This window comes from Bos taurus, chromosome 1, assembly GCF_002263795.3.
Source record: "Bos taurus isolate L1 Dominette 01449 registration number 42190680 breed Hereford chromosome 1, ARS-UCD2.0, whole genome shotgun sequence".
Classification (NCBI taxonomy): Eukaryota; Metazoa; Chordata; class Mammalia; order Artiodactyla; family Bovidae; genus Bos; species Bos taurus.
In genome coordinates, this window is record NC_037328.1 from 58,724,723 (window position 1) to 58,736,997 (window position 12,275).

The following is a 12,275-nucleotide window of genomic DNA, read 5'->3' on the forward strand; positions in this document are numbered from 1 at the left end:
GGAAGGAGAGACCCACATTGAGGGAGGAGAAAAACTGGGGTGAGATATTCTGGAAGCCAACTTCCATTTGCATTTCTTTCTTAGTGACATCTAGAAAATCTTCTTAAATGTAGAGGCATAAGAGAAAATTTAGCATTAACTTCATTATCATCATTACTATACAGCTCTTACAGACACGGTATGGGGATTTTCAAAGAAGAAAAACGTCTATTTTAGCATTCTTCATCATGGTTATTATTATTATTGCACACCTCTAAGGGAATGGAGTGCTTCCAAATATTAAATGATGCTAAAAGACATTTAACATAGATAGGAAGGCATGAAATGTAAAGTAGAAAAAAATGAATCAAAGTGGTAGAAACTAAGTGTATAAAGTATACTAGCAACAGACACTACTGGCTTTCAGAGGAAAGTAGAGAAATGGAACAGATATTTGAGTAACCCCATTTATAATAGTTCAGAATATTTATATATAATTTATGTGTAAAATAATTTGCATCTACTAAATACCATTTATTAGTGAGGAGAGATTTAGAATGAATTACTCCAAAAAGACAATGAAAGAGGAGACCCTTGGAGGGTTCAACTGTAGGACATTTCACGTTGGATCAGAGGCGTGAAGCCCACCCTAAAGTAGAGTTTCTCAAAGTGTGTTCCCCAGATTACTAGTTCTTACTGAATATTAACAGACAGTTGATCTTTGAAAACAATGTTTTATTCATCCACTAATAGTCTCTAAAGTTTCTCAGGATATTAATATGTATTTCAAGATAAAAAAATCCAGGTCTAAGAAGCTTGGGAAATGGGGTAAGTAAACATTTTTTTTTTAAATGCAGGACTTCTTGGAAATCTTGAGTGACTAAAGTATACTGTGTATTTCTATTGGTGGAGTGGGAGAATGGGTAGAGTAAGACATAGCTTTGCCAATTTCTGAATAAATCTCCTTTCGCCATCTCCAGTACCACCAACTACCCAAGACCAAGTGCCGTCAGAGCACACGCAGACCACTGTAACAGTCTCTCACTAGTCTCCTTTTTCCCGCCCCGTAATTCAGTCTTCATATATTAGGAAAAGGTACTACTGTACCTCTGCTTAAATCCCTTCAAAGATGTTAAAACAATAATAAAAAAACTCTTCAATGATATCTGCTCATACTCAGAAGAAACTCTAAATTCTTTCCCCAGGCCTAGAAGACCCTTCTGCAAGCTTTCTCCATTGGGAAGCTCCAGCAACACTGGTCTTCCTTCAGTCCCTCAAGCACACCCAAGCCTGTACTTTAACTCTTAATGTGACCTTTCCCAATGCCTGGGATGCTCTTCCACCATCACAGCTTGCATGGCTCTTTCTTGTTATTTAGGTCCAAACTCGGATGACTTATCACTGTCTGACCTTTTGTTTTTCATTTTCTTTATTCCCACTCTAGAATGCATACTCCATGAAAGCAAGAACGTCATCCCTTGTTCATAACTTGCTCTTCCAAAGCCTAAAACAATACCTGGCACAGAGTAACAATTTAATGTATATGTTGAATAAATGAAGAAATAATCTGAAAAACTGGAGACATACATAATTCAAAATGAAAACTGGCTTCCAGGATACGGCACTCTGACTTTCCTCCTACCTCAAGGGCCTCTCCTTTCCAGTCTTCTTTGCTGGTCCCTCTTGATCTCTTCATCCCAACAGTGGAGTTCCCTAGGGCATCAGTAACTACCATACTGATTCCAGAAGAGTAAATGCTTTCTCCTTTCCTAAGGAACAAAGCTGATTTATAAACAAGCTGCCCTTGGTGCCACAAGATCAGTATCTTACACTTACTAGATAACTGTGTTATGTCAAAACTGCCTCTGGACGTGGTTCTATTTCAAGAGACAGAACAGGCCTTAAATATAACCTTACTTGAAATACTGGAAGTAATTCCAGAGTAAATTAGCTCTAGGAAAGCAGAAGAAAACAAAAACTAAGAACAAGAGAAAGAAACACTTTTGTTCTGTACTCTGAAATTCATTATGAGTTATGCTTTAGTAAGTTGTACTCCCAATGTATTTTCTCTTACCTTCTGCGTAGACTTCTTCATGATCTTCTATTTGCTCAAGTGTTTCCAAATCTACAAGTTGGCCCCAAAGCCTTCTGGATAAATTTGAATTTCCAGCAGAAAATACTTGAGAAACTGCAAATTCTGAAGCTTTCTCCACTCTCTTTAAAAGAAAAAAAAAAAAAAAAATCCAAGATGACAACTTTCTTCAGGGTTAGAAGATTTCTCTCCTATTCAAGATTCTGATTTTCTATCAACTACCAAGATACTTTCTTTTTTCCATTTTAAAAGATACTTTGAAGTTTAAACATCAACCCCAAATAATTTCACTCATTAAACATGAAATTAATTGCAGCATTTTACCAAGTTTTAACAGGTGCTCATAATGTTTATATTTGAACAAAAGGGTGTTTAAGCTTTAGATGACTTTTGTTTAGAGCATTAGTCATGGGATCCTGACACCTGGATATTTAAAAAATATACAATAGCTTATTATTAATAGTTTCCATGCCACTGCTACTTGCATATGAATGTGAACCAGAGGCAGGTAGCTGTACTTCAGATTCCTACCCCTGAAGGAAACTTCCCATTACATATCAGGCAAACTAATAAAACTGGGATAAAGGGTCACTGAACTGTAGTAATTCAGAATGTTAACAGTGAAATCTAGTAAAAACACGGCCAAATTCACAGGAATGGGGAAGGGGTTGGCAGAGGTGGGCAAACTCTTGACATTTTGGTTTTACCTACATGCTCAAAACTTGTCATGGGCTTGATCTTTTAAATTTTTAAGGATTTCATATGCTAAGTCTGAATTTGAAGCAGAGGAATAAAGTTGAAACATCAAGGTAACTTGAAAAAGAGGTCAAAATAGAACATATGGGACAAAATATGAAATCAGAATAAAAATGGTCTAACGGGAGAGAGAGTCAAGAACGTATCCTTGACCTTCATGAGGTTACTCTGGAGAGATGTGTTCTCTTTCAGAGCCTCCATCATGCCCAAGTCAATGCTGTTGTTACATATCCTTTACTTAAGGGTCACGATATGCTTGGTACCTAGTCCTTCCTTTTAAGGTCCTTAAATTCTAAGGAAGAGAGATGAATTTCACATATACTCTATTTGTTTGTATGTGTAAACATACACAGACACATATATTTGTCAATAATGTACAAATAAATAGATCAACTCTCATTTTTTAAAATTAATATCCACAAACTAAATATAAAGAACAAAAACAGGGTTGTAGATGTAGTTCAGGCTGTGGGTGAAAGAAATAACTTTCCATGACACATCATCTCACCTGAGTTGGAATCTGTGCAGATTCTTAGAAGAAAGAGAGCTTGGAGACAGGAGAAGGAAGACTGAATTTGGTACTAAAGAAGGGCAGAGTCTGGTACTGACAAGTCAGGGAGTAAAGAGAAATGTGTGCTTGGCTCTAACAAAGAAAATGTTTGGGCTATCACTTAAAATGAAGATTTGGGGGGGAAAATGCTAGATGATAGTTAAGGATTAGAAATAATCTCTGTAATTCCTTGTTTTAAAACATTATATTCTTACCATTTTTTTTTTCAATTAAAATACATAAGAGACTGGATAGGTCTCAAGTATCTCTTTAGCAACTTATTCTTTAAACAAGTTGATTAAAGGCTAACTCTGTTCCCAGGACTGTGGACATTAAGGGGGAAACAAAACTAAAAGCTTCTGTTCCCAAAGAGTTCACTTTAGTTTGGGTTACATGTGCCATGTGTGCAATAAACAACTTAAGAACAGTCTTAAAGCAATACAAGGTGATTAAAACAACTGAACGTCTTCAAAAGTTTCTTACTCATTGACTATGCTATGAGGATGTAATTTGTAAAGGAACTGTCTCAGTGAGTCCTGTGATCATATAAATGTTTAACATGTGTTCCTTATGTCCCACGGCACACACTGATTACATTACCCACTACAGACCCTGTGTAGCCTGTTGCCACTGATGCACAGATGGTAGCTCTATAATGCACTCCTTCATTTCCTCAAGGCTGGCAGGTACATACATGAGTTTCTTGACCAATTCCCATGTGCAAACCGTATGTCCATACATAGTAGTTTTCTGAGTAAAGTGTTTTTTGAAAGTGCCCAATTCTTTCTTAATCACTGTTGCTGTTGTTGTTATTGTTCAGTTGCTAAGTCATGTCCAATTCTTTGCAACCCCATGGACTGCAGCATGCCCAGCTTCCCTATCCTTCACCATCTCCTGGAGCTTGCTCAAATTCATGTCCACTTAATCACTCTGCATACAAGTAAATGCTTGACACTGTATCTGTGTGTATGAATGCCAACATAACTCCAAGGAAAGGAGTACAGAAGATAGGATTATGAGGGTAAGGGGAGTGAGGGGTAGTTGTTCACTGAGAGGGGTGTCTCAAGCTGAGATTTAAGGGAAAGATGTGGACTGGCCTCCTAAAGAGAGGGTATTCCAAGCTGGGGATCATCATTAAAAAAAAGCAAAAGGAAGACTTACCTGATAGAGGGGAAGGAGACTGGCCTGTTAGGAGTCATGCAGTATAAGAGTAAAAGGGCTGTTACAGGGAGATTGATATTCCAGTGAGATTGATAGAGGCCTCTCTAGAATTTACTGCCTCTTCCCTGGTGACTCAGATGGTAAAGAATATGCCTGCAATGCAGGAGACCTGGTTTCTATCCCAGGATTGGGAAGATTCCCTGGAAAAACAAATGGCAATCCACTCTAGTATTCTTGCCTGATAAATTCCATGGACAGAGGAGCCTGGTGGGCTATAGTCCGTAGGGTCGCAAAGAGTCAGACACAACTGAGCAACTAACACTTACTTATATGACAGCATGCAGAATTACTGAAGGTTCCAAGAGTAGAGAACTGACACAGTGGAAATGTTTAGAAAGCTAAAAGTAGCCAAATACACTGGAGTAAGAAGATCAGTCATTCTATCAAATCAGGATGAAGATGAATTGTAAGTTGAGATGGACTGTTGCATTTGAGTGACCAGCACCAAGATTCATATTTCTACCAAGCATCTGCCTGATTCTAAGTGACTTTAATGTCCCTGAGAATGACTTACCAACATTTCGGTCTCAAAGTTTGCTTGATCTCTTGTATGCCAACAGCTTTCTCCTCAATTGCATTTTAGCAACTCAATGATATGGTCATCCTCAACCATGTCACAAGATTTTCCATTGTTCAAATCAAATGCTGATAACCTCTGCTCCCCCCATCAACCTCCTATTCATCTCCTTTTTTGACTCCTCCTAATCCATACAGTGATGTTGCACCTAACCAAGCCCTCTAGTCACCGTACACCCCCTCCTTCTCCCAACCTATGAATCCTTTACAGGGTCCCTTCTCTTTCTTACTCTGTGTGGATATTCAACTACTATCTTACATAAGCCTCAAATGTCTCATTCCTTGCCTCTCCAGTGAAAAACTTCAAGCCTGAATCAATCTGATTTACCAATTCTTGGTATCACAAAAAATAATGGTTCCCTGCTTTGGCCAAGTTCCAATTCTACTGAGTGATATTCGTTTTCTGTCCCGAGGGAAGTCCTTTCACCATCTTCACCACATTCCACTTCCTTCCCATATATGTCCCCCTCTTCCATTTTGAACGAGTGGATTTCGAAGTCTTAGTCTAGAGTTGTAACTGTTTGAGGTATACTCAGAGTTTGGATAATATTAGGGAACAGACAAGAGACAGAGAAGTGAACAGAAAGGTATTAAGAGGAACCAGACGAAACTGTCACAAAAAGATAATGGAGGAGAGAATGTCTAGCATAAAAAATTGATAACTGTATCAAATAACCTTAAAAAGTTAAAAGGACAAAGAAGAGACCACTGTACTTACTCAGGAAGTCATTTATGACAACTTTCTGTGAGTGGTAAGAATTAGAAACTGAAGGAAAATAATTGTGGACACAAGAGGACAATAAGAACACAAAAGCAAGGAGTCTAGGCTGTATTAGACTATACTAGTTCAGTCCAAAGACCAAAAGAAAATGACTGTGGGATGAAATGAAGATTGATTTTTTTCAAGACAGGGATGATTTGAGGGTATAATGGAGAAAGAGCTACTGCAGAAGTTTTACAGGAATGATAAAATCTAACCAAGTGAAGCTAGCTGATAATTGCATGAGAGAGGAAAATGGTACAAGCAGCAGAATTTTGCCTTTCTATTTTACTTAAATCTTCCCCTCTGGAGGAGACAGTAACTAAACACACAATCAAGCCCAGGAAGGGTTTGGTACTGCAACTTTCATCACTGGCACATAAGCTGAGCTTGATGTAGTCTCAGGAGTGGGCTTCCCGGAGGTTAGCCTCCACCATGGTGGGCCCATCTTATTGTCTCCTAAGTCAGGCCTTCTGCAGGAGCTAGGAAGCTTCCCTGGCCCCATCTGTACGAGCACCCCACCCCAGGGACTTCAACCACATCCTTAATTCTCCCAACAATTTCAAGTAAGTTGTTTAGCCCCCACTGAACTATAAACTGGGCTTCCCAGGTGATACAGTGGTAAAGAATCTGCCTGCAATGCAGGAGACACAGGAAACTTGGGTTTGATCCCTGGGTCAGGAAGATCCCCTGGAGTAGGAAATGGCAAGCCATTTCAGTATTCTTGCCTGGAAAATTCCATGGAAAGAGGAGCCTAGAAGCCTATAGTCCATGGGGCTGCAAAGAGCTGGACACGACTGAAGTGACTGAGCATGCACACAGCACAGACTATAAACTCTGAAAAGGCAGAAACTGTACCTGCCCCATGCACTGTTATACCTCCAGCGCCCAACACAGTGGGCTAGTACTTAGTAGGAACTTAATAAATACTGGCTAAATATTTATAATTATTAAAAAATTAATAAATATAATTAACCATGAAAAAATGGTTAGCAATGATTATATCGGGCCTAGGTTCCATTCTAGCCTGAAGCTCATGCTGCTAAGTCACTTCAGTCGTGTCCGACTCTGTGTGACCCCATAGACGGCAGCCCACCGGGCTCCCCCGTCCCTGGGATTCTCCAGGCAAGAACACTGGAGTGGGTTGCCATTTCCTTCTCCAATGCGTGAAAGTGAAAAGTGAAAGTGAAGTCGCTCAGTCGTGTCCGACTCTTAGTGACCCCATGGACTGCAGCCTACTAGGCTCCTCCATCCATGGGATTTTCCAGGCAAGAGTACTGGAGTGGGGTGCCATTGCCTTCTCCAAGCCTGAAGCTCATAATGGCTGTCAATTTAGATAAGTAACAGCTCTTCAAAATACTAACAGGCAGAAGGATATTTCCCAGGAAAATACTGCATGATTTTGAAACATGTGGTGCACAAATGAGTTGTGTATGGCAAGTTGCCAAAATGACACTTGGAGGCACCTGAAGCAGTTTAACAGTACTTTCAGCTTAAATGGTACTTGGTACCGAAACATACATCTTGGGCCTAGAAGAGACCTCAGAGGTTATCTAACCCAATCGGCTCCCCCACCCCCGACTAAACGCACAATATATTCTTCAACAGTCCTAACATTGAGTGACAATTTAGAATCCACTTGAATACCTCCAGTGAGAGAAAATCCACCTCTTTACAAGAATGCCCACTCCATTTTTGGATTGCTCCAATCATTAGATTCTCATTTGTGATTCATGCACAGTTTTTACCTACTGAATTGGTCTCACAGGTCAATGTAGCTACAGCAGTACGTTCTTCCCAATTATCTGGGGAAGTCCACAATGTCCTCTCCTAAAGCTTCTCTTCCCCTGTCCTTTAAACCTCTTCATATGATCCTCATGGCATTTGAAAGAGATGTTATCTTGTCATTCGTGCTTTTATGAGAAGCAACAAAATCATGAAAATGTACTAGAGTATAAAACTAAGGAAAAAAAAAAAAAAATATATATATATATATATATATATATATATATATATGTAGTCCCATGGGAATGAAAACAGCAAACTATATGCAAAATAGAGACCTATTAGTACTCCTATTCTACATGATTCTGTGTTGACTCTTAATTTTCTATCTTAATTATGAAATATCCTTACCTTAATCCAATGTTCCACATTGTCAGGGTCAAACACAGGCTGTAGATAATATATACAGAATATTAGTGCACAGCAATATATCTATCAACTTTGCCATTTTAGTCTGTCTTTCTAATTAAAGTGTGTGGGAAACTGTTCTTTAGTCTGTCCCCAAAGCATTTCAGTAGGAAGTTCAGCAACAAAAAAACACAGAATACCAGCAGGAGGAAAAACATGAAGCCTTTTCTGGAACACCTTCTGACTGTTTCCACCTCTTACAGAGGTCCAGCTTCAGATTCCGATTTAATTGGTCAGGGGTAGGGCCCATGTGTACTTTTTTAAAGCTCCCCAGGGTTAAGAGCCAAGATAGAGGAATGTTGCATATAAGATTCCTTATAAAAGCCCAAATAAGCACTGATTAGTCAAGATTATTCAAGTGCCGTGAAAGTAAATCTGCTTGGAGAAAGGTGTGTGCCTTTCCTTAGGTCTCTCTTTTCAGGAGTAACCTGTATTTACCTAAAGCAGGGATACTGTTTGGTCCAATAAGAACTGGGGGGTGGAGTGAGGGATAACCAATTATCTACTGTTTTAAAGAGCAGAAAATGAAGCAGAAATCACATAAATTTCTACCCAGATCAGTCAGATATTAATCTGAAATTAGAAATCAGATCTGCAGAACTTCTTTCTTCACTCTTTGTAACTCTCAGAAGTTTGCAGAATTCCAATAGTCACTTAACAAAGAGAGGTATTTGCTTTGCTAATAATTCAGGTGGGTTTTTAAATAAATAAGGGAATATCCAAACTAGCATACTGACACATGGAGGAGGGAAAGGTATAATACTATCTTCACTTACATAACACTACCCCTTCAAAGCACCTTACAAATAACTAATTAATGCAGCTGTACTGCTGAATAATTTTGTTGCTGCAACAAAGAAACAGCTGATCCTATTCAAACACAATTGAGCCCCAAGTAGCTTAACTTGTGTTTTTACCTTTCTATCCTGTAGGCAGTAGCAATGAGTATTAGCAGCAAAAATCTTTCCTTTTGGGGTCCCAAAATTGTCCCCAGTTTTTACCTTTCATCATCAAATTTATAGTCATAACCTATTTTGGATCCAATCTTTTATAGAACCCACACAGTAGAAGCAGGCTCTGTTTCCAACTCTCTCTAATGCTCCAGTCTGCACCCTCCTGCATCTCGGGCAAGATATTCATTAAGTAGAGTATGTCCAGTGCATTATTTAGCTCGTATATTTAGAATAACCTGCAAGCACAAATTGCCTATTGGCCTCAGAAAGGCCACATGTCTACACAATAGTTTTTAAGGAGGTGTAAATTAAGGGTGAAAACAGTTGTGAAGCTGCTCGGGAGCTGAAAGCTAAGATTTCCATTTGGCACTCCCACTTATTTACATGTAAAACATTTATTTCTGTGACGTTAAAAGCAGTCTGTGAAAAGCACACACCGTGTCATTGGGACTTTGCACTTGTCATTTACACGTTTCAAGTTTACAGTGGGGTTCAGTTTTCCATCTCTTTGGATGCTAAGGCATCAAAAAAGGTGACAAATATAAAGAACATCTATTTTTTGATTGCTGCTGGAATTTAGAGATTTTCAAGTGAATTAAGTATTGATATATTCAATATCCACTTGCATTCCTGAATTCATTTTACAGACTTTATGTAAAACTAGAAGGACAGGGATATGAAGTAGAGGATTTAAGGTGAAAATCTTACCCCTCCAAAGAAGAACAGGTTCCTATGACTTGCAAAACATTAAAAAAAAAGAAAAAGAAATGAAACCTTGCGGGGACTTCCCTAAAACAGGCGTAGAGAGGTGAAGGAATAGCTCTGGAATTCTCTTCACAGGGATGTGTACTATTATTAAGATTCTCCGGTTTTTGAGAAAAGCGTTAGATGGAAACGGTTCTTTCACGACGCGGCCCATCAAAGCCGTAAGGCAACCAATCCTCCAAATCCCTAGGTCCCCTTCATTAGGGCAAAGCAGCCGCGGGGTCGGTCCTGACTCGGACCGGCCAGGTAAGGATGCCCCTGAGGGAAGAGGAAGGAAGCGCAGGCGGCGCTGCAGCTCTCCTCAGGGCTGGTCCCCGCCTCCCCGCCTCTCTCCACGAGCTCCCGATAGGAATGGATCACCTTGGTGGGACTCGGCTTCCTTGTAATCTGTTTCCAGCGATTCAGCCCCGTCCTCTTCCTGGAGGAGGACCTGTCTTGGGGCGCCAGCAACATTTTCCAGGTTCAGGCACGGACTAAGGCCAAAGCTGAAACAACCGCTCCTTTGCCTAGGCTGCTTCCGAGTCTCCGTGGGAGTTGTAGTTCCTCTGCCCACAAAGGAGGTAAGTGTAGGGCGCAGCCGAACCACCACTCCCAGGAGGCTTTGCCCAGGCGGAACGGTCCTGTTCAGTTACCCATGGCAACGGTAGCTGTTTCTCCGCCTTCCAATCACCAGTGTTCGCTTTACAATTATTTTTGCCTTTTCCTGGCGCCCCGTGATGACGCAATGTTCCCTGATTGGCTCTAGCATCGGAGGCGGTGGTTCCGGGGGCAGAGAATTTTGCAAGCTGTACACGTGGTAGCTAAAGGCGAGAACCTAGGGAGTTTCAAGTTTCCCAAAGTTGGGAGGTTTGCAGGTAAGTACCTCCCTTCCCTATTTCGAGTGAGTGGGGGCTGCTGCGAGAGAGTCGCGTCGCGTTGCGTCGCGTCTAGATCCTTCTTGGTTGTGTTGCAGTAACTGTGATTGTCCTCCCGCCATGTCTCTTTCATTTTCGGGTTCTCCTGGTGGGTCCTGGCTTCTGTAAATCCAGATTCTCCCAAATCGTGTGGCCTCATCTCATCTCAGAGAGAAGTGTCTCCGTTCAACAGGCGTCTGTTTAAGGGTCAAGTTCCCATGCGGAAGTTTTTCTGGATTGTCCAGGGTGCTTGGGAGGGTTGGACCGATCTCGAACACCTGAGCTAAGCACTCCGCGAAGTCTGTTGCCCCTGGAGATGGCTCATGGAGTGAAGCTAAAGCCGTCGTTATTGACTGAGCCTAGGTGTTCCCGGGAACTGTCCATGCTGGGATATGTAGGTTCATAAGGCAGAGTAGAGATTTAGATTGGCAGCTTTGGGCCCAGTCATTTTGTAGTCGTATGACATTAGGAAACATGTTTAATAACTCTCGGACCCTCAGTTTACTCAAATGGGAGCAAAAGTACCTAAATCATTAGAGTATGGTACCCAGTAAAAATCAGTGTATGCAGAGACCTCTACTTGGAAACGTAAACTAGAATTGAGATTTGTGAAAGATCAGGGAAGCTTTGCCCTCAGACTACTGCACCAATCATAGGACCTGCTCTGTAACTTGAGTTTTCATTGGAAGGGTGATGGTTGATTAAATTGTGTTACATCCAAGCTATGCAATATCATAAAGTAGTTAGCTTCAACGGGTAAATTAAGCTCAGTGAATGTCACCAATAACACTATAGCAAAATGGAAAATATGACTGAAAATTATATCTTAACATTACAGTTAGTATGTAAGCATTGCATATATTTATGGACAAGATGAGACTTCTAACAGACTACCAGCCTATTAAAGTACAGGCTCAAAAAGCAGAATTCTATGATTTAAGTGGCTCTGGCATTTCCTAAATGGTGACTTTTTAAGCCTCATTTCATCTGTAAAATGCTCCTAATAATAGCATCTGTCTTAGATTGACATGACAGTACATGTTAGTGGAGTTAGCATGTGAGGAACAGTACTTGATACATAGTAAAAACCCAATAAATGTTGCTACTGTTGTTATATCTTTAAGTAGGTTATGCTAATTTTAACTTTTATTATGATTACTGACATATTTGGACTTATTTCTGCCATCTTATTCTGTATTTTCTATTTTTGATATGCTTTTTGGTCTCTTTTCCTCTTTCTTGCCTTTAAATATTAACCAATTTTTCTTTATCCTTCCCTGTTTCTCCCCAGTGGGTTTGGGAATTATCCATTGTCAGTAAGTTTTAATGGTTACTTAAAAATTTTAAACACACATACTTAAAGTTTAACATTTTTATTGATCTCTCTCCTCCTCCAAAATAGTGAAAGAATTTTTGAATACTACCTCTGAATAGTCTCATCTTCTGTTACTAGTTTTCAGAGTTTTCAAGTCTATCATTTCTGTATGTCTTTCTTAGTTAGCTCAGTGCACCATATTGCTTAGAAGTCCTTCACACT

General features: G+C 40.1%; 2 protein-coding genes across 6 annotated transcripts in view; one reads left to right on the plus strand and one right to left on the minus strand.

Annotated features, from left to right (window-relative positions):
- CCDC191 (coiled-coil domain containing 191) overlaps positions 1-10,320 on the minus strand; it is a 99,062-nt gene extending 88,742 nt beyond the window's left edge. For all 3 annotated transcript variants that reach the window (XR_009495046.1, XM_059887903.1, XM_002684755.6), the window contains exons 1-3: positions 10,206-10,320; positions 8,071-8,109; positions 2,054-2,195 (exon numbers count right to left, since the gene is read on the minus strand). Coding sequence is in view for 2 of the 3 variants with exons in the window: in XM_059887903.1 (XP_059743886.1) it covers positions 2,054-2,195; positions 8,071-8,109; positions 10,206-10,298 (274 nt within the window). In the remaining variant the exon portion in view is untranslated. The remainder of the gene's footprint in view (positions 1-2,053; positions 2,196-8,070; positions 8,110-10,205) is intronic.
- A 295-nt stretch (positions 10,321-10,615) lies between these two features.
- The window catches only part of QTRT2 (queuine tRNA-ribosyltransferase accessory subunit 2), a 62,195-nt gene continuing 60,535 nt past the window's right edge, over positions 10,616-12,275 (plus strand). For 2 of the 3 annotated variants that reach the window (XM_059875945.1, XM_015471027.3), the window contains exon 1: positions 10,616-10,699. The gene's annotated coding sequence lies outside the window, so the exon portion shown is untranslated. The remainder of the gene's footprint in view (positions 10,700-12,275) is intronic. The other variant, NM_001098908.1, reaches the window with a different exon arrangement.